This window comes from Bufo gargarizans, chromosome 1 (genome assembly GCF_014858855.1).
Source record: "Bufo gargarizans isolate SCDJY-AF-19 chromosome 1, ASM1485885v1, whole genome shotgun sequence".
NCBI classification, from domain to species: Eukaryota; Metazoa; Chordata; class Amphibia; order Anura; family Bufonidae; genus Bufo; species Bufo gargarizans.
In genome coordinates this window covers 279,729,091-279,755,571 of record NC_058080.1, presented here as the reverse complement: position 1 = coordinate 279,755,571, position 26,481 = coordinate 279,729,091, and the positions used below count along the sequence as shown (strand labels likewise).

The window sequence follows — 26,481 nt, the reverse complement described above, 5'->3', positions numbered from 1 at the left end:
TCCCGCTCACCGCCTCATATGCGACGTGCCCACCAGGTGGAACTCCACCTTGCACATGCTGGACAGACTGTGCGAGCAGCAGCAGGCCATAGTGGAGTTTCAGCTGCAGCACGCACGGGTCAGTCGCACTACAGAACAGCACCACTTCACCACCAATGACTGGGCCTCCATGCGAGACCTGTGTGCCCTGTTGCGCTGTTTCGAGTACTCCACCAACATGGCCAGTGGCGATGACACCGTTATCAGCGTTACAATACCACTTCTATGTCTCCTTGAGAAAACACTTAGGGCGATGATGGAAGAGGAGGTGGCCCAGGAGGAGGAGGAGGAGGAGGAGGAAGAGGGGTCATTTTTAGCACTTTCAGGCCAGTCTCTTCGAAGTGACTCAGAGGGAGGTTTTTGGCAACAGCAGAGGCCAGGTACAAATGTGGCCAGCCAGGGCCCACTACTGGAGGACGAGGAGGACGAGGATGAGGAGGAGGTGGAGGAGGATGAGGATGAAGCATGGTCACAGCGGGGTGGCACCCAACGCAGCTCGGGTCCATCACTGGTGCGTGGCTGGGGGGAAAGGCAGGACGATGACGATACGCCTCCCACAGAGGACAGCTTGTCCTTACCCCTGGGCAGCCTGGCACACATGAGCGACTACATGCTGCAGTGCCTGCGCAACGACAGCAGAGTTGCCCACATTTTAACCTGTGCGGACTACTGGGTTGCCACCCTGCTGGATCCACGCTACAAAGACAATGTGCCCACCTTACTTCCTGCACTGGAGCGTGATAGGAAGATGCGCGAGTACAAGCGCACGTTGGTAGACGCGCTACTGAGAGCATTCCCAAATGTCACAGGGGAACAAGTGGAAGCCCAAGGCCAAGGCAGAGGAGGAGCAAGAGGTCGCCAAGGCAGCTGTGTCACGGCCAGCTCCTCTGAGGGCAGGGTTAGCATGGCAGAGATGTGGAAAACTTTTGTCAACACGCCACAGCTAACTGCACCACCACCTGATACGCAACGTGTTAGCAGGAGGCAACATTTCACTAACATGGTGGAACAGTACGTGTGCACACCCCTCCACGTACTGACTGATGGTTCGGCCCCATTCAACTTCTGGGTCTCTAAATTGTCCACGTGGCCAGAGCTAGCCTTTTATGCCTTGGAGGTGCTGGCCTGCCCGGCGGCCAGAGTTTTGTCTGAACGTGTATTCAGCACGGCAGGGGGCGTCATTACAGACAAACGCAGCCGCCTGTCTACAGCCAATGTGGACAAGCTGACGTTCATAAAAATGAACCAGGCATGGATCCCACAGGACCTGTCCGTCCCTTGTCCAGATTAGACATTAACTACCTCCCCATAACCATATATTATTGGACTCCAGGGCACTTCCTCATTCAATCCTATTTTTATTTTCATTTTACCATTATATTGCGAGGCTACCCAAAGTTGAATGAACCTCTCCTCTGCCTGTGTGCTAGGCCTAAATATATGCCAATGGACTGTTGCAGTGGTGGCTGACATGAAGCCTGATTCTCTGCTATGACATGCAGACTAATTCTCTGCTGACATGAAGCCAGATTGTCTGTTACGGGACCTCTCTCCTCTGCCTGGGTGCTGGGCCTAAATTTATGACAATGGACTGTTGCAGTGGTGGCTGACGTGAAGCCTGATTCTCTGCTATGACATGCAGACTGATTCTCTGCTGACATGAAGCCAGATTGTCTGTTACGGGACCTCTCTGCTCTGCCTGTGTGCTAGGCCTAAATATATGCCAATGGACTGTTGCAGTGGTGGGTGACGTGAAGCCTCATTCTCTGCTATGACATGCAGACTGATTCTCTGCTGTCATGAAGCCAGATTGTCTGTTACGGGACCTCTCTGCTCTGCCTGTGTGCTAGGCCTAAATATATGCCAATGGACTGTTGCAATGGTGGGTGACGTGAAGCCTCATTCTCTGCTATGACATGCAGACTGATTCTCTGCTGACATGAAGCCAGATTGTCTGTTACGGGACCTCTCTGCTCTGCCTGTGTGCTAGGCCTAAATATATGCCAATGGACTGTTGCAGTGGTGGGTGACGTGAAGCCTCATTCTCTGCTATGACATGCAGACTGATTCTCTGCTGACATGAAGCCAGATTGTCTGTTACGGGACCTCTCTCCTCTGCCTGGGTGCTGGGCCTAAATTTATGACAATGGACTGTTGCAGTGGTGGCTGACGTGAAGCCTGATTCTCTGCTATGACATGCAGACTGATTCTCTGCTGACATGAAGCCAGATCCTCTGTTACGGGACCTCTCTCCTCTGCCTGGGTGCTAGGCCTAAATATATGCCAATGGACTGTTGCAGTGGTGGGTGACGTGAAGCCTCATTCTCTGCTATGACATGCAGACTGATTCTCTGCTGACATGAAGCCAGATTGTCTGTTACGGGACCTCTCTGCTCTGCAAGTGTGCTAGGCCTAAATATATGCCAATGGACTGTTGCAATGGTGGGTGACGTGAAGCCTCATTCTCTGCTATGACATGCAGACTGATTCTCTGCTGACATGAAGCCAGATCGTCTGTTACGGGACCTCTCTGCTCTGCCTGTGTGCTAGGCCTAAATATATGCCAATGGACTGTTGCAGTGGTGGGTGACGTGAAGCCTCATTCTCTGCTATGACATGCAGACTGATTCTCTGCTGACATGAAGCCAGATTGTCTGTTACGGGACCTCTCTGCTCTGCCTGTGTGCTAGGCCTAAATATATGCCAATGGACTGTTGCAGTGGTGGGTGACGTGAAGCCTCATTCTCTGCTATGACATGCAGACTGATTCTCTGCTGTCATGAAGCCAGATTGTCTGTTACGGGACCTCTCTGCTCTGCCTGTGTGCTAGGCCTAAATATATGCCAATGGACTGTTGCAGTGGTGGGTGACGTGAAGCCTCATTCTCTGCTATGACATGCAGACTGATTCTCTGCTGACATGAAGCCAGATTGTCTGTTACGGGACCTCTCTCCTCTGCCTGTGTGCTAGGCCTAAATATATGCCAATGGACTGTTGCAGTGGTGGCTGATGTGAAGCCTCATTCTCTGCTATGACATGCAGACTGATTCTCTGCTGACATGAAGCCAGATCGTCTGTTACGGGACCTCTCTGCTCTGCCTGTGTGCTAGGCCTAAATATATGCCAATGGACTGTTGCAGTGGTGGGTGACGTGAAGCCTCATTCTCTGCTATGACATGCAGACTGATTCTCTGCTGACATGAAGCCAGATCGTCTGTTACGGGACCTCTCTGCTCTGCCTGTGTGCTAGGCCTAAATATATGACAATGGACTGTTGCAGTGGTGGCTGACGTGAAGCCTCATTCTCTGCTATGACATGCAGACTGATTCTCTGCTGACATGAAGCCAGATTGTCTGTTACGGGACCTCTCTGCTCTGCCTGTGTGCTAGGCCTAAATATATGCCAATGGACTGTTGCAGTGGTGGCTGACGTGAAGCCTCATTCTCTGCTATGACATGCAGACTGATTCTCTGCTGACATGAAGCCAGATCGTCTGTTACGGGACCTCTCTGCTCTGCCTGTGTGCTAGGCCTAAATATATGCCAATGGACTGTTGCAGTGGTGGGTGACGTGAAGCCTCATTCTCTGCTATGACATGCAGACTGATTTTCTGCTGTCATGAAGCCAGATTGTCTGTTACGGGACCTCTCTGCTCTGCCTGTGTGCTAGGCCTAAATATATGCCAATGGACTGTTGCAGTGGTGGGTGACGTGAAGCCTCATTCTCTGCTATGACATGCAGACTGATTCTCTGCTGACATGAAGCCAGATTGTCTGTTACGGGACCTCTCTCCTCTGCCTGGGTGCTGGGCCTAAATTTATGACAATGGACTGTTGCAGTGGTGGCTGACGTGAAGCCTGATTCTCTGCTATGACATGCAGACTGATTCTCTGCTGACATGAAGCCAGATTGTCTGTTACGGGACCTCTCTCCTCTGCCTGGGTGCTGGGCCTAAATTTATGACAATGGACTGTTGCAGTGGTGGCTGACGTGAAGCCTGATTCTCTGCTATGACATGCAGACTGATTCTCTGCTGACATGAAGCCAGATCCTCTGTTACGGGACCTCTCTCCTCTGCCTGGGTGCTGGGCCTAAATTTATGACAATGGACTGTTGCAGTGGTGGCTGACGTGAAGCCTGATTCTCTGCTATGACATGCAGACTGATTCTCTGCTGACATGAAGCCAGATCCTCTGTTACGGGACCTCTCTCCTCTGCCTGGGTGCTGGGCCTAAATTTATGAAAATGGACTCTTACAGTGGTGGGTGACGTGAAGCCTGATTCTCTGCTATGACATGAAGACTGATTCTCTGCTGACATGAAGCCAGATTGTCTGTTACGGGACCTCTCTCCTCTGCCTGGGTGCCGGGGCCTAAATATCTGAGAATGGACTGTTCCAGTGGTGGGTGACGGGAAGCCAGATTCTCTGCTATGGAACCTCTCTCCAATTGATTTTGGTTAATTTTTATTTATTTAATTTTTATTTTAATTAATTTCCCTATCCACATTTGTTTGCAGGGGATTTACCTACATGTTGCTGCCTTTTGCAGCCCTCTAGCCCTTTCCTGGGCTGTTTTACAGCCGTTTTAGTGCCGAAAAGTTCGGGTCCCCATTGACTTCAATGGGGTTCGGGTTCGGGACGAAGTTCGGATCGGGTTCGGATACCGAACCCGAACATTTCCGGGATGTTCGGCCGAACTTCTCGAACCCGAACATCCAGGTGTTCGCTCAACTCTAGTGGTGACAAATATGCATTATTACTGTGAAGGGGGCACAATGGGGATTTCTACTATGGAGGGGGGACAGAGGGCATTACTAATCTAGCAAGTGGGAATTATTACTGTGAAGGGGGCACAATGGGCATTATTACTGTGAAGGGGGCACAATGAGCATTATTATTGTGAAGGGGGCACAATGGGCATTATTATTGTGAAGGGGCACAATGGGCATTATTATTGTGAAGGGGCAGAATGGGCATTATTACTTTGTAGGGGGCACAATGGGGATTTATATTATGAAGTGGGCATTGCTAGCACAGTGGGCATTACTACTATTAAGGGGGAACAATGGGCATTATTACTGTGAAGGGGCACAATGGACATTATTACTTTAAAGGGGGCACAATGGGGATTATTACTATTAACTGGGCACAATGAGGATTATTAATATGAATGGGGATTATTACTGTGAAGAGGGCACAATGAGGATTATTACTGTGAAGGGGGCACAAAGAGGGCATTAAAATTGTGAAATGGGCGCAGAGAGGAAATAACTACTGTGAGAGGGCACAATGTGAACATAACTTCTGTTAGGGGGCGCACATCTGTACAAAACTACTGTGAAGGTTGTACAATGAGGGCAATACTACTGTGAGGAGGGTACAATTTTTTTAAAGTATGGGGGGGTGCCAGAGAAAGTACCCACCACGGGTGCCAAACACCCTAGGCATGCCACTGGGGGATAACCTTCCTAATTCCAGCCTACCGTTTTATAATTTCAATCCCTTTACCATCTAATATTGAAAGCCTGCTAATATCACAAACATTTGACGTGTGACCTCTCTTCTCTATTAACTGCTTTGGAATCCTCAGTCAGTGTGCAGCAAACTTCCCTTTATTCATGACTACATTCTTTCTAATTCAGTATTCTGATACAGCTTCCTCTGCTTCTCTTTTTTTATGGTGCCTTCCATTTTTCACATATCTGCATGCCTGAAAACAGACATTGTGGTGGAGTCAGCATACTTCTTTCCCCACAATGCACTTTCCAGGTCATTCCCCCAGTGCTATCACTCTCATTCATACCCTTTGAGGTCCACACCCTTGCACTCTTCCATCCTCTCTCCCTCAGAGTAGCAGTTGTATACTTTCTCCAGCAATACTCAAAGAGTTCCAAATGCCTATGGATAAAAATTCATACAACTCATACACCACAAGATTTCCTCCATTCCAAATTTATGCCAAATAGACCTATTTCATGACCCTGATCTCTTCGTTATCCAATAATAATAATAATAAATAAATAAAAAACTCTTTGACACTTTTCACTCCCTTGCACTACAAGTGCAGCCACATGTAACACCACAGACCCCTGTGCTGACGATCTGGCCACCTGCTTCAAAGAGACAATAATATTCAATATAAAAATAGCTCCCCGTCTCCAAGCACCATCAATCCCATTCCCCACCCACACCTACTTGGGTACACTTTCCATATTCGACCCAGTCTCCAGGTGCCTCTCTTTTTCTTTCCCTACCACATGCTCTAGTAACGCTATTCCCTCACAGTTCCTTCAGTTTTTCTCTTCCCAGTTGTCACCACTCACCTAACTAAAATCTTCAATCTCTCTCTCTCTTCTGGTATATTTCGTTTCTCTTTCAAACATTCAGTCATAACCCCATTACTAAGTAAACTATCTTTTGATCCATACTGCGCAACCTAACTATAGACTTGTCTCTAATCTCCCCTTCATCTCTAAACTCGTTTAGCGCTTGGTCTTCTCTCTCCTCTTCTATCTGCTATCTAACTCTTTCCTTAACCCCTTACAATCTGGTTTTCACACCCTAATTCTACAGTCAGCTAAGTACTATGGTTCCTACTGTCTGCAAATTTTTCTCATTCTCTCTGCAGCATTTGACACTGTAGACCATAATCCTCTTCTCACCATGCTCAAATCTATTGGCCTTAAGGCAACTGTTCTCTCTTGGTTTTCTTTCTCTCTCTCTCTCTGTCGGCTCCTTCCGTGTGTCATTCTCTGGCTGTATTTCCTTGCCTTTTCCTCTTGCCGTTGAGGTTTCTCAGGCGTACAGTCCTCTTTTCTCCTTATTGGACAGACTATAGACTAGATTTGATTTTCAGCATCTCTATGCCAATAATCCCCAGCTATACACTTTATTCAGTGACCTGACTCCAACAGGACTACAGACTGTCTGTCCACTGTCTCTAACATCATGTCCTCTCTCTACCTGAAACTGAATCTTTAAAAAATGAACTATTGGTGTTTTCTCCATCTACTAACCCACCTAAACTTAATCTCCATCTCAGTGTATGACAATACCCTAATGCCTAGGCAGCACGCCCGCTTTCTTGTTGTTATGTTTGACACTAATCTTTCCTTCACCCCTTGGTTCAAGTGCTTGCCCACTTACCTGCTCCTGAAAAACAACTCTGTGGAAACAAAAACTTTGATCGTGACCCTGATCCATTCCCATCTCGATTACTGCAACTCATTACTAATCGCTCTACCCTTCACCAGACTCTCCCCTGTCCAATATATCCTGAATGCAGCAGCCAGGTTTATCTACAGTACCTGTCTAACCACTGTTTCAATGCTTCTGCCCAGTGCCTGTCCCTACTCCGATGACTCCGCCCTGTGCCAGTCACTACTGTGTTGCCTCCAGCCTGTGCCAGTCACTACTCTGATGCCCCCATCTCCACCCTGTCCCAGTCACTACTCCGATGACTCTGCTCTGTCCCAGTCACTACTCCGATGACTCTGCTCTGTCCCAGTCACTACTCCGATGCCTCTGCCCTGTGTCAGTCATTACAATGATGCCTCTGCCCTGTGTCAGTCATTACAATGATGCCTCTGCCCTGTTCCAATCATTGCACTCATTGCCCATACAGTATAATATTCCATTTTAACTGCTCATTCTCACCCAGAAAGCTCTGCACAGTGCTGCACCCTCGAATATCTTCTCCCTCATCTGTCTACCGTTCTACCTGTGTGCTCCATTCAGCTAATGACTTACAACTAAAATCCACGATAATCCAAACCTCTCACTCCCGTCTCCAAGACTTCACTCGAGCTGCACCAGTTATCTGGAATTAGGTTAATTCACAACATCCACAATTTTAGGCCCTCCCTAAAAATACATCTTTTTAGTTTGGCCTATCCCATCCTCTAAGCTAACTGTTCTCCATTCGCCCCCCTTCCCTTCAGCATCAATCTTCCAAACATAATCATTTACCAAATATCCACACCCCATACCAACTGGTGACGGCTCTTACAACTTTATATCTACTTATCTATTGTAATAAGATGGCCGGACCGTTGTACAAAATGAGCACTTTTTGCCTTTTGTGTCACCCCTGTCTCCTCATAGATTGTAAGCTCTTGTGAGCAGGGCCCTCATTCTTTTTGTTCTGATTGTTGGTTGTTGCATGTTAGTTGCTGTGTAATGTCTGATTCTGTTTGTACATGAACCTCCTGTAAAGCAGGAATATGTTGGCTCCGTATAAATAAAGGTTATCAAGAATAAATGTCCTATTGTCTATCCTCATCTTTAAAAGCTCTAGCTCATTGATGGAGCTCCCTACTGGGCCCATTAAGACCAGTGCAACCACTTTACTCCAGAGCACTTTCCTTCCTTCTGGCTAAAAGTGTCTTCCTGCCATATACATAAGTACATCTATAAGGTGCTAAATATTTTGGGGGTCCGAGACAACGAGAGTCTCAGGTCTTTACTTATGGTCTGATTGGACATCAACCTGAATAAATGATGGAACATTTACCTTCTAGATAGGCACAGTTGAAGTAGCTGCACATCTGACCGGTACTTTGGAGAATATAGACTGAATTTTGTTTTTTGATGTATAAAAACTTTTCTGTTGGGGGAATCAGAACTTCTTCTTCAGATGGAAAGAATGACAAATTATTAACTTTGGCACCAAAGCAAGTTGTTATCTTAAAAAAGGATTCAGTGCCAAAGATGTTTGCCACCTCTTGGATCAAAGAAGCTGAAGTGAATCTACCAAACCTAAAGACTGGATGAACATGGATGGAGTGTTGACTTCCTCTATATGTTGTGTATCTTTCTTCACAGTTGGGTTTTAGCATCTGCAACGCTCTTGTTAGGTAGAAGTGAAGGGCTTTGAAGTGAAACTTCTCCATGTAATCTATTCTGGAGGCTCCCGCTATGGTGAGGTTTCCATTCAGCTGCTGGTATATGGGATTTTCTTCTGGATATTTGTTGGTGAAAATCAGTAGAGCTACTCCATACTCATCCTCAAACCCTTTCGGAAGGTCAAGATTATCTTTTATCTCCTCCCACTGTTCAGTTGCATTGATCCAGGCTTCCTTAAACTGCTTATTTGTCTTCTCCTTTTGAAGTACCTTGGGCATAATGTACTTCTCCAGTTTATCAGAGCAGCCAATGTACTGGTCATCAAACATGTTGGGCTTATATGTTAATCTATAGGTTGCACTATGGACCTGGATAGAAAAAGAATAGAAGGGTTCATTAGAGCATTGCCACTAGTGTTGAGCACGAATATTTGAATTACAATTTTTTGGGGCGAATATCGCAACTTCGAGAATTTGCAAATATTTCAAATAAAGCGCTATATATTTGCTATATCTAAAATTCATGAATTTTAAACATCTGAAAACATGATTCCTCGCTGCTTCTTGCTTGTAAGCCAATGAGTCATTGGCCCACAAGAAAATTAAGCTGGAAAGAATATTTTTTTCATATTGAAAAAAAATTTACGAATATTCAAAATAACGAATATATTCGCTATATTGCTATATATTAGTTTTTTTGAATATTCATCATATTCTAAAACAGGAATATATAGCAATTTAGCGAATATTCGTAAAATGCAAACATAGAGCAATTTAGCTAATATAGTGCTATAATATTTTTTAAGCCTTTATTTATTTTAAATCTGAAGTTCAGAAGAGAAAAAACGTTACAACTATTAGACAAAGAAGATTATAACACTATATTAGATAAATTGATCGATTCTACAATCTACTTTTTTTTTTCAAATATTCGCTATATTGCAAGAGGCAGGGTGGAATCAATCTTGTTATTCGAATTCCCGCTTTTTAGCCGAAAATAAGGAATGTTATTAATGATCGCGTGAGGACGCGATCTTATGAGTGACGTAATCGTGTCATGTGCCATGTGCCCTGGTTTCAGTTTCGTTTTTGCTACCAGTGGAGTTTGCCGTTCTTTATGTATTAAAATTGGCAATCGAAAATGAGGCGAATTCGATTTCAAAAAGAAGAAGAAGAAGAAGTTCTTCTCACTGTAAGTATCATTGTATTTTATTTCATATTGCATGCATGGCAGAACAATATTTAGCAACACTCGATCTACATCTAAATTATTTATATGTAGATTGAGTGTTGCTAAATATTTGTGTATGCGAATAAGAACTACAATGATACAAATATTATTACTATTTTTTCCTCCGCCGCCAACCCCCCCCCCCCCCCCTTCAATAGCAGATACAACTGATTGGTGCACTGAGTATTCTTGTTACTTCACAGCACTATGTCAGTAGCATGTATGTATGGACAACAGATAAATATCTATCACATGCACATAGCCCATCCATTTTCCTGCCATGCAATATATACCACACACTATATACCATACACACAATATATATAGATTGAAATTTATGTCCATAAACTTATTTTGTCGGACCAAAGGTATTTGCTGGTTCATTTAGCGTTACCCAGGGTGCACCACGGGGAGGCGAACCAGCAGTACACCCAATACCGTACCGTCACTTCACTAGACAGGTACATCGCAGCTCAGCTGGACAATATCGGATTGCTCAGACCTCACACACATATAATCGCACTACAATCCAATCTTATAACGGTAACTTTAAATCTAATATTTCCCCTTTTTCTTTTTTAAATAGTCTTTATTATATTCTTACATTTTACAAAACATTGTATCACCTTAAATTTACAAACATATATATTTATATACAGGTCCTTCTAAAAAAATTAGCATATTGTGATAAAGTTCATTATTTTCTGTAATGTACTAATAAACATTAAACTTTCATATATTTTAGATTCATTGCACACAAACTGAAGTAGTTCAAGCCTTTTATTGTTTTAATATTGATGATTTTGGCCACAGCTCATGAAAACCCAAAATTCCTATCTCAAAAAATTAGCATATTTCATCCGACCAATAAAAGAAAAGTGTTTTTAATACAAAAAAAGTCAACCTTCAAATAATTATGTTCAGTTATGCACTCAATACTTGGTCGGGAATCCTTTTGCAGAAATGACTGCTTCAATGCGGCGTGGCATGGAGGCAATCAGCCTGTGGCACTGCTGAGGTGTTATGGAGGCCCAGGAGGCTTCGATAGCGGCCTTAAGCTCATCCAGAGTGTTGGGTCTTGCGTCTCTCAACTTTCTCTTCCCAATATCCCAGAGATTCTCTATGGGGTTCAGGTCAGGAGAGTTGGCAGGCCAATTGAGCACAGTAATACCATGGTCAGTAAACCATTTACCAGTGGTTTTGGCTCTGTGAGCAGGTGCCAGGTCGTGCTGAAAAATGAAATCTTCATCTCCATAAAGCTTTTCAGCAGATGGAAGCATGAAGTGCTCCAAAATCTCCTGATAGCTAGCTGCATTGGCCCTGCCCTTGATAAAACACAGTGGACCAACACCAGCAGCTGACAAGGCACCCCAGACCATCACTGACTGTGGGTACTTGACACTGGACTTCAGGCATTTTGGCATTTCCCTCTCCCCAGTCTTCCTCCAGACTCTGGCACCTTGATTTCCGAATGACATGCAACAGTCCAGTGCTGCTTCTCTGTAGCCCAGGTCAGGCGCTTCTGCCGCTGTTTCTGGTTCAAAAGTGGCTTGACCTGGGGAATGCGGCACCTGTAGCCCATTTCCTGCACACGCCTGTACACGGTGGCTCTGGATGTTTCTACTCCAGACTCAGTCCACTGCTTCCGCAGGTCCCCCAAGGTCTGGAATCTGTCCTTCTCCACAATCTTCCTCAGGGTCCGGTCACCTCTTCTCGTTGTGCAGCGTTTTCTGCCACACTTTTTCCTTCCCACAGACTTCCCACTGAGGTGCCTTGATACAGCACTCTGGGAACAGCCTATTCGTTCAGAAATTTCTTTCTGTGTCTTACCCTCTTGCTTGAGGGTGTCAATGATGGCCTTCTGGACAGCAGTCAGGTCGGCAGTCTTACCCATGATTGCGGTTTTGAGTAATGAACCAGGCTGGGAGTATTTAAAAGCCTCAGGAATCTTTTGCAGGTGTTTAGAGTTAATTAGTTGATTCAGATGATTAGGTTAATAGCTCGTTTAGAGAACCTTTTCATGATATGCTAATTTTTAGAGATAGGAATTTTGGGTTTTCATGAGCTGTATGCCAAAATCATCAATATTAAAACAATAAAAGGCTTGAACTACTTCAGTTGGTGTGTAATGAATCTAAAATATATGAAAGTCTAATGTTTATCAGGACATTACAGAAAATAATGAACTTTATCACAATATGCTAATTTTTTGAGAATGACCTGTATATATATATATATATATATATATAACCACCCCCCCTCCCCATTTATTATTTGCTGTGAAGAAGAAAGAAAAAATAGGAATCCTCTATTCTTTTCCCCTTTAAAGACGTAACTACTTTTTGCTTTTTTGTAGTGGATATTTTTTGGAATATTTGTATAATAAAAAATGGTGATTATATGCTTTCATCTTTATCCTTCAGCGCTTTCTGGAGCGGGGCTATCCATGGACCCGGAAAAGGGTTGAGAAAGAGGCCATCGTACAGTCTGTGTGGGCCGAATTAAAATTAAAAAGTGGGATCTGGCACGACCACAAGGCAATAAAAAAAAAATTGCTACCTGAAACGCCTACACCCAAATCGGGTCGAAGATTATAGTAGGCGATTATGCCCAGGTACAATGCTTACATGATTTTTGTATCTCTCTCTACAAGACTCAGTAATGTATATATTCAGTTATGCTGCTAATCCGTACAGATGTAGTATGGTTAACACACAACCTCTTAACTCAAATTTCTTAAGTCATCACGTAATCTTGAAACAAAAGCCATTTTATAAAATAGCTTAGCGCATTTAAAGGCATAAATTTTACATAACACGTCTCATAAAGCATGTGTGTTAACTGTACTACATCCGTATTTCATCCCGTTTCAAATGATAACTTAATACCTGTTGTGGCAAGTACAAAATCTTCCGATTGTATATATACAGTCCTGACCAAAAGTTTAAGACCACTTGAAAAATGGCAAAAAATCTTATTTTAGCATGGCTGGATCTTAACAAGGTCCCAAGTCGAGCTTCAACATGCAACAAGAAGAAATGGGAGTGAGACTAAACTTTTTTTGAGCTGTTTTTCAGCTGATCAAAAGTTTAGGACCACACCTCCAAAAAAAAACTAAACCCAAAACAGAAATCCAACATCCAAACATGAACTCAGTAATGAGTAGCTCCGCCGTTATTGTTTATCACTTCCAAAATTCATTTCGGCATGCTTGATGCAAGTGTTTCCATGAGGTGAGTGGGAAAATTTCTCCAAGTGGTGAAGACGGCCGCACGAAGGCCATCTACTGTCTGGAACTGTTGTCCATTTTTGTAAACTTCCCTTGCCATCCATCCCTAAAGGTTCTCAATTGGATTTAGATCAGGGGAACACGCAGGATGGGCCAAAAGAGTGATGTTATTCTCCTGGAAGAAGTCCCTTGTCCTGCGGGCATTGTGTACTATAGCGTTGTCCTGTTGAAAAACCCAGTCGTTACCACACAGACGAGGGCCCTCAGTCATGAGGAATGCTCTCTGCAACATCTGGACATAGCCAGCGGCCGTTTGACGCCCCTGCACTTCCTGAATCTCCATTGTTCCACTGAAGGAAAATGCACCCCAGACCATTATGGCACCCCCTCCACTGTGGCGCGTAGACAACATCTCAGGTGGGATCTGCTTGTCCTGCCAGTAACATTGGAAACCATCAGGACCATCAAGGTTAAATATTTTCTCATCAGAAAATAAAACTTTCTTTCACTATTAAATGTCCCATGTTTGGTGCTCTATTGCAAAGTCCAAACGAGCAGCTATATGGCGTTCAAGGTGACGAGGTCTTTGAAGACGTTTTTTGTTTTTGAAGCCCTTCAGTCTCAGATGCCGTCTGATGGTTATGGGGCTGCAATTGGACAATCAATTGAATCCTCCGGCTCAGTGCTGAGGAATTTTTTTTGGGTCTTCCACTTGAATTTTTTGTTCCATAACCCTCAGGATCATTTAAGAAATTCCAAATGACTGTCTTACTGCGTCCCACCTCAGCAGCGATGGCGCGCTGTGAGAGACCCTGCTTATGCAGTTCAACAACTCGACCACGTTCAAAAAGAGAGAGTTTTTTTGCCTTTGCCATCACAACGTGTGACTACCTGACAGAAAATGACAATGAATCCACATCTTTGCACAGATTTGGCCTTTTAAAGGCATGTGGTCCTAAACTTTTGATCATCTGGAAAAACAGCCTGTTTCAGTTTATTCGTTATTTTCAATTAATTGAATGCTCAAAAAATGTTTTGTCTCACTCCCATTTCTTCTTGTTGCATGTTGAAGCTCTACTTGGAACCTTGTTAAGATCCAACAATGTAAAATATGATTTTTTGCAATTTTTTAAAGTGGTCTTAAACTTTTGATCAGGACTGTATGAGGGCTTGTTTTCTTAAGAACAAGCTTTACATTCTAATGGCGCCATTTCATATTGCAAAAATGTCAAATCGGCCATTTTGATATTTTTTTTCCATCGTGCCGTTTTCCGTAGGGGACAAATACATTTATATTTTAATAGTTTGTCATTTTTAGATGTGTCGATGCCCATGATCTTTATTTTTTGTAAAATGATGGCGAATGGGGGTGTTTGAATTTTTTATCTTTTGGGTATTTTTATATGTTTAAAAACTTTTTTTCACATTTATTTTTGCCCTTTCTATGGGACGTGAACACGTGATCATCTGATCACTTCTTCCATAGACAGCAGTGAGTTACCATTGCAGTCTATGGGAGAACCAGTGCCACAGGCAGAGCCTTACAGAAATTAGCTATGACAGACCTGAGGACCTTCTGAAGACCCCTGGCTACCAGGTGTTGTTCTATCACCAAGAGCGCAATAAATTATCACTCAGACACAGTGGTCGCAATTGATCACGGCATGTGGAGGGTTAAAAGTCTGTGATTATAGACTCTGCCACCATGTGCCTGATGTGTAATAAAGAGATGAGCAACAAAAGTGAGGATTTTGTTGTGGATTTTATCGCACAGTTTAGGATGCAGATTTCTGTGCAGATAACGAATGGAGATATTCAGCTTCAGCAAATCACCAGCAAATCATTATTTACGATGTGGAACCCAGTGGAGGGACTGACAATTTACAGCCTAATGGACTAACATGGGGGAAGTCTTTATGTTGCAGATTCTCTGGGGCAAGGCCCCCTTAGCTTTCTTTTCCTTTTGGAAGGAAAGTTAATTTGCATATCGTTTCCCCAGAAGTCCAGAGGAGCATTGCCTGGTCTATAAGATTCCTCACACCTACTAGGTGCTCTTCATGAGGAGAAATAGTAGCCCCCCACCCGGATCCTGACCAAGGCCTCTCACCTAGCTAAGGCCGGGTTCACATCACCATTTTATTTTCTGTTCTTCTGACCAGTCAGAAAAAAAGGTACATTTACACGACTATATCCGTTTTTGCGGACCCACATTCTGCCATATGATAGAAATACCTATTCTTATCTGCAAAACGGACAAGAATAGGACACGTTCTATCTTGGTGCTTAAATAACTTAAAGTGAGAGTACAGATACTCAAGAGAGAAATATAGCCACCATTTTATGTTGAATGACAAGATTGAACTGTTGAACCACCATCTTATGCATACCGCCATTTTGTAATATCTTTTCTTTTTTTTTTTTTTTTAACAATAGTTTTTTATTAAGATTTACATAAAATAAAAAAATAAAAAATAGGTTACAATTGCATGAATACAATCACATGAATACATTCTTAGCAGAGGCATTTTTAGGCATTTGTGAAACTTCTTTTAGAAAATTAGAAATTACACCTCATAAGACAGATAAACTAATACCAGTAATAAGAAATGACATCACATGTACTTCACATAGCAAAATATTAGTGTACAGGTAACGCAACAAGATCGAAGCGTTATAACCTAATAGACGCATTGGGAGGTATCTTGCACTTATTGTCGTTCAGCCACATATCCCAATTCTTTAGAAAGGTAACTTTCGAGTTCCTAGATGAAGCCCAAATTCCTTCATATAAACAACAATTATCTAGCGTTCTAAGAATTCTCTTGATATTGGGAAGATCACCGGCTTTCCAGCAGGCAGCAATTTTTAGGCGGGTAACAAAAATTAGATGACTAACAATGGATCTATAATGTTGAGGGAGTTCAATAAGGCCTACAGATAAAAGAGCCATCTTAGGAGAGGGAGTGATTTGGGAGCCTGCCAGATGAGATATTAATTCAAAAATTGAGATCCATAAACAATTAACTGATGGGCAATCCCACCACATGTGTAGGTATGTACCAGAGGCATTACCACATCTCCAACATGCTTGCGACATTTCAGGAAATATTTTATTCAAGTACATAGGGGTTCTGTACCATCTATAAAGTATTTTTCTCGCCCCTTCTAAATGGTCTGAGCATTTGGAAAGCTTAGATACAGAGGTGAAGGCTTCCCCCCATTCCGCTTCTGTGAGAACAGAGCCCAACTCAGAGTTCCACAAGTCCATGATGTGTTGTAAAGGATTTGTGCTAGATTCTTTTAGTAATTGATATCCTTTAGTGATACCTTTATCTAGTCTATGTGTCATATGGATCCAGTCCATTAGCGAATGGTTTTGTGAGGTAAATTGAAAATTCCTTGGGGATTGAAGTAGATGTCTTATTCTAAGGTATTTATAGAAATCTGAGTTGGGGGATGCTGAATTCTCTATGAAGATAAGCAAAGTCAACAAAAACTTCATTAATTCTCAACTGACCAATATCTGTAATACCGGAGGATATCCAGTTACCAATCCGAAGGTCTGGTATGGCTAATTCACATATTTCTAGAGGTAGGGAGGATATTGAAGAAGTAACTAATTTTTCTGTTCTAGCAATGACATACCAGATGCTATAGATTGCATTCAGGGTTGATAGTGAAGAGATATGTTTAATACCAAAGACCGCTGTGGCTGAGAGCCATAAGTTTAAGTCATGGGCGCCCATTATATTTTTCTCCAGTACAACCCATTTTTTAGAGGTATCATTTTTAATCAAGTATCTCATTTGATCAAGTATAGACGAGGCATAGTAGTGTTTAATAGAAGGGGTGTTGAGTCCGCCTGTTTTAAGTGATCTTTGAAGAATGAGACCTTTCACTCTGGGTTTAAATTTCCCCCATATATGTCGGTTGAGTAAGGTTTGTAGTTTTGATAAATATCCTTTGGGAATGGCAATTGGAATATTACGAAACATATAAATAATTTTGGGTAATATCATCATTTTAATTGCTGCTATTCTCCCTAACCATGAAAGAGAGTCCATTCTTAGGTTGTTTAACCCCTTAAGGACACAGCCTTTTTACCCCTTAGGACCAGGCCATTTTTTGCAAATCTGACCAGTGTCACTATAAGTGCTGATAACTTTAAAACTCTTTGACTTATCCAGGCCGTTCTGAGATTGTTTTTTCGTCACATATTGTACTTCATGACACTGGTAAAATGAAGTTAAAAAAAATTTTTTTTTTGCACCAAAAAATACCTAATTTAACAAAAATTTTGAAAAATTTGCAAATTTCAAAGTTTCAGTTTCTCTACTTCTGTAATACATAGTAATACCCCTAAAAATTGTGATGCCTTTACATTCCCCATATGTCTACTTCATGTTTGAATTATTTTGGGAATGATATTTTATTTTTTGGGGATGTTACAAGGCTTAGAAGTTTAGAAGCAAATCTTGAAATTTTTCAGAAATTTACAAAAACCCAATTTTTAGGGACCACTACAGCTCTGAAGTCACTTTGCGAGGCTTACATAATAGAAACCACCCAAAAATGACCCCATTCTATAAACTACACCCCTCAAGGTATTCAAAACTGATTTTACAAACTTCGTTAACCCTTTAGGTGTTGCACAAGAGTTATTGGCAAATGGGGATGAAATTTGAGAATTTCATTTTTTGGGCTAATTTTCCATTTTAACCCATTTTTTCCACTAACAAAGCAAGGGTTAACAGCCAAACAAGACTGTATCTTTATTGCCCTGACTCTGCCGTTTACAGAAACACCCCATATGTGGCCGTAAACTACTGTACGGCCACACAGCGGGGCGTAGAGTGAAAGGTGCGCCATATGGTTTTTGGAAGACAGGTTTTGCTGGACTGTTTTTTTGACTCCATGTCCCATTTGAAGCCCCCTGATGCACCCCTAGAGTAGAAACTCCATAAAAGTGACCCCATCTAAGAAACTACACCCCTCAAGGTATTCAAAACTGATTTTACTAACTTCACTAACCCTTTAGGTGTTGCACAAGAGTTATTGGCAAATGGGGATGAAATTTGAGAATTTCATTTTTTTGCCTAATTTTCCATTTTAACCCATTTTTTCCACTAACAAAGCAAGGGTTAACAGCCAAACAAGACTGTATCTTTATTGCCCTGACTCTGCCGTTTACAGAAACACCCCATATGTGGCCGTAAACTACTGTACGGGCACACAGCGGGGCGTAGAGTGAAAGGTGCGCCGTATGGTTTTTGGAAGGCAGGTTTTGCTGGACAGTTTTTTTGACACCATGTCCCATTTGAAGCCCCCCTGATGCACCCCTAGAGTAGAAACTCCAAAAAAGTGACCCCAACTAAGAAACTACACCCCTCAAGGTATTCAAAACTGATTTTACAAAGTTTGTTAACCCTTTAGGTGTTGCACAAGATTTAATGGAAAATAGAGATACAATTTCAAAATTTCACTTTTTTGGCAGATTTTCCATTTTAATATTTTTTTTCCAGTTACAAAGCAAGGGTTAACAGCCAAACAAAACTCATTATTTATGGCCCTGATTCTGTAGTTTACAGAAACACCCCATATGTGGTCGTAAACTGCTGTACGGGCACACGACAGGGCGCAGAAGGAAAGGAATGCCATACGGTTTTTGAAAGGCAGATTTTGCTGGACTGGTTTTATTGACACCATGTCCCATTTGAAGCCCCCCTGATGCACCCCTAGAGTAGAAACTCCATAAAAGTGACCCCATCTAAGAAACTACACCCCTCAAGGTATTCAAAACTGATTTTACAAAGTTTGTTAACCCTTTAGGTGTTGCACAAGATTTAATGGAAAATAGAGATACAATTTCAAAATTTCACTTTTTTGGCAGATTTTCCATTTTAATATTTTTTTTCCAGTTACAAAGCAAGGGTTAACAGCCAAACAAAACTCATTATTTATGGCCCTGATTCTGTAGTTTACAGAAACACCCCATATGTGGTCGTAAACTGCTGTACGGGCACACGACAGGGCACAGAAGAAAAGGAATGCCATACGGTTTTTGGAAGGCAGATTTTGCTGGACTGGTTTTATTGACACCATGTCCCATTTGAAGCCCCCCTGATGCCCCCCTAGAGTAGAAACTCCAAAAAAGTGACCCCATTTTAGAAACTACGGGATAAGGTGGCAGTTTTGTTGGTACTAGTTTAGGGTACATATGATTTTTGGTTGCTCTATATTACACTTTTTGTGCGGCAAGGTAACAAGAAATAGCTTTTTTGGCACCGTTTTTTTTTTGTTATTTACAACATTCATCTGACAGGTTAGATCATGTGGTAATTTTATAGAGCAGGTTGTCACGGACGCGGCGATACCTAATATGTATACAATTTTTTTTATTTATGTAAGTTTTACACAATGAATTAATTTTTAAAACAAAAAAAAGTTTTAGTGTCTCCATAGTCTAAGAGCCATAGTTTTTTTTAGTTTTTGGGCGATTATCTCAAGTAGGGTCTCATTTTTTGCGGGATGAGATTACGGTTTTATTGGCACTATTTTGGGGTGCATATGACTTTTTGATCGCTTGCTGTTACACTTTTTGTGAAGTAAGATGACAAAAAATTGCTTTTTTTACACCGTTTGTTTTTTTTTTTTTTACGGTGGTCATCTGAGGGGTTAGGTCATGTGATATTTTTATAGAGCCGGTCGATACGGACGCGGCGATACCCAATATGTATACTTTTTTTTATTTATGTAAGTTTTACACAATGATTTCATTTTTGAAACAAAAAAAATCATGTTTTAGTGTTTCCATAGTCTAAGAGCCATAGTTTTTTCAGTTTTGGGGCGATTATCTTGGGTAGGGTATGATTTTTGCGGGATGAGATGACGGTTTGATTGTTACAATTTTGGAGTACATACAACTTTTTTGATCACTTTTATTAACTTTTTGGGGAAGTAAGGTGGGCAAAATTTCAATTTCATCATAGTTTTTAATTTTTAATTTTTATGGCGTTCACCGTTTGGGTAAAGTAACATGACCGTTTTATAGATCAGGTCGTTACGGACGCGGCGATACCAAACATGTGTAGGGAATTTCATTTTTTTTTTTTTTATCAGTGATAAATGTGTTTTTTGATTTTTACTTTATTTTCACTTTTTTTCACTTTCTTTTTGACCCAGACCCACTTGGTTCTTGAAGATCCAGTGGGTCTGATGTCTGTATAATACAGTACAGTACAATATATAGTACTGTACTGTATTTTACACTTTGTCTGAACAGATCTATGCCTTTCAGCACAGATCTGTTCAGCACCATGGACAGCAGGACGCCTGACAGCTGGCGTCCTGTTGCCATGGGAACCTTCCCCGTCTGCTCAGTTATGGTCAGAACTGCGCAGACGGGGAAGGGTAAGGACGGGGCTTGGGGGGCTGCCTGGGAGCTCTCTCCCTCTCCATTCGGAGGGGCTGCAAAGGCACAGCAGCCCCCCGATGGGAGAGGGAGGGAGCTCCCTGCGCTGTTAACCTTTTCCATACAGCGGTCCGTACGGACCGCTGTATGGAAAGGGTTAAACGGCTGACATCGCATCACCGATGTCAGCCGTTTATACCAGGGTGCCAGCAATGTGCTGGCACCCTGGTATACCCACTAGACGCCAACGATTACGCAATGGGAGGCGGGCGGGGGATCGCGATCCCGCCTGCAGCACCGCCCGCCTCCCGCACCGCCCGCACCGCCCGCAAAAATCTTTATATCTGAGTTTAGTAGCGATATAGGCCTGAAGTTAGCCGGCTTGTCTGCAGATTTACCAGGTTTGGGGAGCGTAATTATCAGTGCGTTTGACATATCTTTGGGGATCGACTCCTGTTCTGCTATTAAGTTGAAGGATCTATTCAAAAAGGGGTTTAGAATGTGTGAGAAAATTTTATAATATTCATTTGTAAGCCCGTCCGGACCAGGAGATTTATTGTTTTTGAGGGAATGTATTGCTTCAGAAATTTCCTGATGTGTGATTTTAGAGTTAAGGGATTGGTTTTGGGCTGGAGTTATGGAAGGAAGTGATATACCAGTAAGGAAATCATTAATATATTCAGTAGTCGGTTGGACAATGTCAGGTGCTTTCTCCAGATTATATAAATTTTCATAATATTTGGCGAATTCCTCTGCTATATGCTTGGGGTTATATAATTTTTGGTCTTGACTGTCGTATAAGAAGGGGATTCTTGATTTAATTTCTCTTTTTTTAATTCTATTAGCTAAAATTTTGGACGCTTTATTATCTTGAGAGTAGTGGTCTGAATTGACTTTACGCAGGTGGAATTCATGTTTTTCGTGTAAATGGAGATATAAATGGTGTCTGGCTGTTTTTAATTTGCTGATAATTTTAGGGTCTAAAGAAATCTTAGAAGAATCCTCTAGGTTTTTGATATCAGCTAGTAATTTATCAAGAGTTTTCCGTCTATTCTTCTTTTGGATAGCCGCATGTTTTAACAAAACACCCCTTATAAATGCCTTGTGCGCACTCCATAATGTAATATCTGAAACCAGCTTATTATCATTGGATTTAAAATATTCTTTTAATGAATGTTCTACTTCTGTACGAATAGAAGAATTTTGGAGTAAGGAGTTATTGAGTCTCCATGGGGAATATATTCTATTACTATACTAATCATCCAGAGTAAGAGTAATAAACGCATGGTCAGACCACGTTATGTTAGAGATTGATACTTCTAACACTTTTTGAAGGAGCCATTTATCTGAAACAAAGAGGTCAATTCTAGAGTAAGTATTGTGTGGGTGTGAAAAGAAAGTAAAATCTTTTTCATTAGCATGGTGAACCCTCCATATATCTAGAAGACCCTCTTGGAATAAGAAATCTCTGAGGTGTGAATTCTTTTGAGAGGGAAGAGGAGAGGGCAGTCTATCAATTGAGGAGTCAGGACACATGTTGAAGTCGCCACAAATCAATAGAGAGCCTTGCTTAGAGTCCTGAGCTATTTTGACTGTACGTTTGATAAAATTGATCTGATCAGCATTAGGGGCATATAAATTAACTATTGTGTATCTAGAGTTGTTTATATCGCATATAATGATGATGTATCTGCCCTCTTCATCAATTATTGTATTATGACACTGGAAGGCAACAGAATTTTTGAAACCTATAATCACACCTTTTCTTTTATTTGAAGCTGATGAGAAAAAGATATGTGGAAAGGAGGGGTGAGAAAATCTGTAGGAGTCTTCCTTATTAAGGTGGGACTCTTGAATACAGATAATGTCAGCTCCCTGTTTCCTCACCTCATTCCAACAAGCTGAACGCTTAAATGGGCTATTAAGACCTTTAACATTTGCAGAGAAGACTTTTATACCTTTACTAGCCATATTGATTTCTAATGCAATATGCTAATATTTCTAACCTGAGATGATTAATTATTAGTGTGTGAGTGAAATAGTGAAGTACACTTATGTTACCGTAAGGAAATTGTGGGGAACGTAGATTTGAATCATTGACTTCCTTCGTTTGAGGTAGACCTTTTTTGTGTAACCTTATAAAACAATAAGATAAAACATGGAGAAAAAAAAGATTAATAAATAACAGAAACATAACAATGGTCTAACAGTGACCACAAGTAGTGATGTATCTCACTTAGTATGGGAGGCGTTAGGAAAACAGTGGATTAGGGAATGTGAACACAGAGATGTAATATGTGTTCTCAGAGGTAGAGCATCAGGGTGTGGAACCCCATAAGAATAGCATAATAGTAGTATAACCAAACAAGTATAACATGGAAGGATACTTATGATATCAAAGAAACTGTCCCGCATAAGATTCACGGAGGATTTCTTCCCACTTTGGTCCATTCTGGAGTCAAGTTAAGGTGGCTTCTGTCAGAGGAAGGTCTATTAGAAGGAGAGTTCATTGCTTTGTCTCTTTCTTTGTCTTTGTCTTTGGCTTTGGCGCCCTCCGGTGGCACAGAGATGTTCCATTTGGCAAAAGCTACTGACGCTTCCTGTGGAGAAACTAGGACATTTGATGAATTTTGGTATCTCACAATCAGCTTGACAGGGAAACCCCATTTGTAAGGAATATTGTTATCCCTTAATGCTTTGGTGTATACTTGGAACTCGCGTCTCCTGCTCAGTGTCGCTGGTGATAAGTCAGTGAATAGGAGGACATTACAAAATCTTTCAGGGATATCCGTCCTCTTTTTTTGAGCTTCTCTCATTAGGGAGTCTTTTAGGTGATAAAAGTGTATTCTGGCAAGAACATCTCTGGGAATAGAGGCTGGAAGAGCTTTGGGTTTGGGAACCCGGTGAACCCGGTCTATTATCAACTCTGGCCCTGGAGTGTCTGGTAGATATGCCACTATGAGGTCCGCAATAAAGTCCTGCAGCTGAGAGTCCAGAACACTTTCAGGAATGCCTCTGAATCTAATGTTGTTTCTTCTGGAGCGATCCTCCAGATCAGCGATTTTAAGTTTCATGGTGGCTATGTCATCTTCAACCGCATTATGATTATCAACTAGTGAGTTATGCGCTGAGACAAATTCCTCCATTTTTTCTTCCAAATGTGCGGTTCTTTCTCCTATAGCGACTATGTCTGCATGAATAACAGAGATTGTCTCTTTAAAGTCGCCATGAATAGATCGTTTTAGATCTGACAGCATGTCCTGCATTGTGGTAACTGTTAATCCAGGATCTGTGCCTGGTGACGCAGGGTAAGTATCAAGGGGAGGACTGTATGGCTGCTGTTCACTCACCCTCTTTTGTTTTTTAGGTTCCTGTGAAGAAGGAGAGTCGGATCCTGCTGAAGAGGGAGACCCTGGTGAACGATGAATGAGCGCCGCTGCAGAGGACGGGCAGGGCGCTCCCTCTGTGTGGCGGGAACCGGCGCCATCTTGTGAAGACCCAGGAGCTGGATGGAAGAATGCCGTCATTTTCTGAGGCTGCGATCCCTTCTTCCTTCCTCTGGTCATCATCGGAAGGAGTGCTGGAGCAAGGTCCGTTCTGGGGTAGGTAAGTATCTCCAAAATCTTTGAAATATAGCCGCTTTGTGCCGCTGTCGGAGTTCCACAGCCGGAGCTCTGGCACTATGCGACCTCTCCTCCCGGCATCCGGCCACGCCCCCCCAATATCTTTTCAACACATGTTATGTACATGGACTATCTGCTGCGGAGGCGGCAGTGTTATATGAAGACAAGTTGAAGTTAATAACGATGTGGACAGTACACAGTGTGCTGTTCGCATCTTTTGCGGCTCTATCAAAATGAATGGGTCCACATCCTATCCGCAAAAAAAATAATAATGCAGGTCTGATGCGGACTGAAAATAGTCATGTGAATGGACCTGACCAGGAAACAAAACACATCCTGTATTTGAAGCCTCCGTCATGCTTATTTTGCATCCATCTTAGCAATGTCCGGCTAAGATGTTATTTTAGATGGAAAAATTTAAGGTGGATTTCTTATTTTTTTTTAACCCTGAAGGACCATTTTTGCACTTTTATTTTTTCTTTTCTACCTTCCAAAAGCCACAACTTTGCACAGTCCCTGAAAAACCCCTTTAAGATTCTTCATATTGATCGATATAAACTTCACGAAATAGAAGCAGCGGCTTTAATGGCTGATTGTTGGTAATTTTATTAGCGCGCCTCACCTCCTCCAGGACTCTGATATGGATGGCCAGATATAAGATTGACGGGTCCAACCCTCAGTCACCCCATTATTTAGCTGACTGATAGGTGCACACCCTCCAATGAGCACAGCACCCCATTCATTGTCTACCAGGGCTGCGCCTCATATTGCAGCACAGTCTCATTCACTTGAATACCACCAAAAATGAAGGGGACATCAATCAGAGAGCTGGGGGCCTTCAATCAGCTGATATGTGAGGGTGCTGGGAATTCCCATAAACCTGATACCCATGACCTTTTCTAAAGATCCTGGAAAGCCCCTTTAAATGAGAAAAGGGATCCTACAACAGATACTGCTGAGGAGCCCAAGAACTGAGCTCTACAAGTGAAGATACTTGGGTGAGCTGCAGTATTTCTGCATGACCACCACACAGTGGACAGAACCTTCTGCTTCCAGCTTTGTCAACTGTAAAATGTCTGCCATCGTCGGCCGCTAATAACTGCTGATCATGTGGCTGCAGGATGTTGGACCTGAATCGACTGGATATTGACGACCTATTGTAGCTGGGCAGCTAAGACCTGTCCTAGGTTGCTAGTATAGCTTATATGTTTATACAGCTAAACCTGCCAATAACCTTAAAACAGTTCCTATGTTTGTGTGTTAAAGACAAAAGCAGAGTTATTTACTGTGACATCATGTTTTGGATGTCATATAACTGTTACGGTATATTAGGTTCACAGAAGCAGAAAAGATAATATGCCTTTAAGAGTCATTATATAATGTAGGGTAAGCTCAATGACATAGCAGAAACAACAGAAAGCATAGTGTTAATCTCTTTCTGCTGGGCAGGAGTCTAGACTAATCACAGCCAGCCTCACACACAGCAAGAGTTCTGACCAATCACAGCCAGCCTCACACACAGCCTGTGTGGGAAATTCCCCTAGCAGGAGCTGCTGGAATCATTACACCACAGAAGAGAAGCTGAACAGACATTCAATCCACTAAGAGCTGTGTTTTATGGAAGCAAGAGGCCAAAATAGCTCCACCATACAAACAAACTACTGAGCCATACAATAATACAATCCAAACAAATTGCATACAAATGCGAACTGCTCATACCAGATCATAAGCAATTGTATAGAGCAAACTGCAAACCAAGTAGAGCAAGTGAACTATTGGTTAACCTCAGATATACCTCTCAGAGAGATCATAAAGTGCTTAAATAACTTAAAGTGAGAGTACAGATACTGAAGAGAGAAATATATCCACCATTTTATGTTAAATAACAAGATTGAACAGTTGAACCACCATCTTATGCATACCGCCATTTTGTGATATCTTTTCAACATGTGTTTTGTACATAGACTATCTGCTGCGGAGGCGGCAGTGTTATATGAAGAAAAGTTGAAGTTAATAAAGAAGTTATTTCAAGCATTTGGTGTGCTCTTTACACCTACTGCTTCCATAGAACGGCGCTAGAGGGATTACAGAGTAATAGACAGT

At 42.2% G+C, this 26,481-nt stretch overlaps 1 protein-coding gene across 1 annotated transcript in view; it reads right to left on the bottom strand.

Annotated features, from left to right (window-relative positions):
• The window catches only part of LOC122926620, a 95,935-nt gene that overhangs the window by 43,838 nt on the left and 25,616 nt on the right, over window positions 1-26,481 (bottom strand). The window contains exon 3 of the mRNA XM_044278053.1: window positions 8,554-9,253. Coding sequence (XP_044133988.1) covers window positions 8,554-9,253 — 700 coding nt within the window. The remainder of the gene's footprint in view (window positions 1-8,553; window positions 9,254-26,481) is intronic.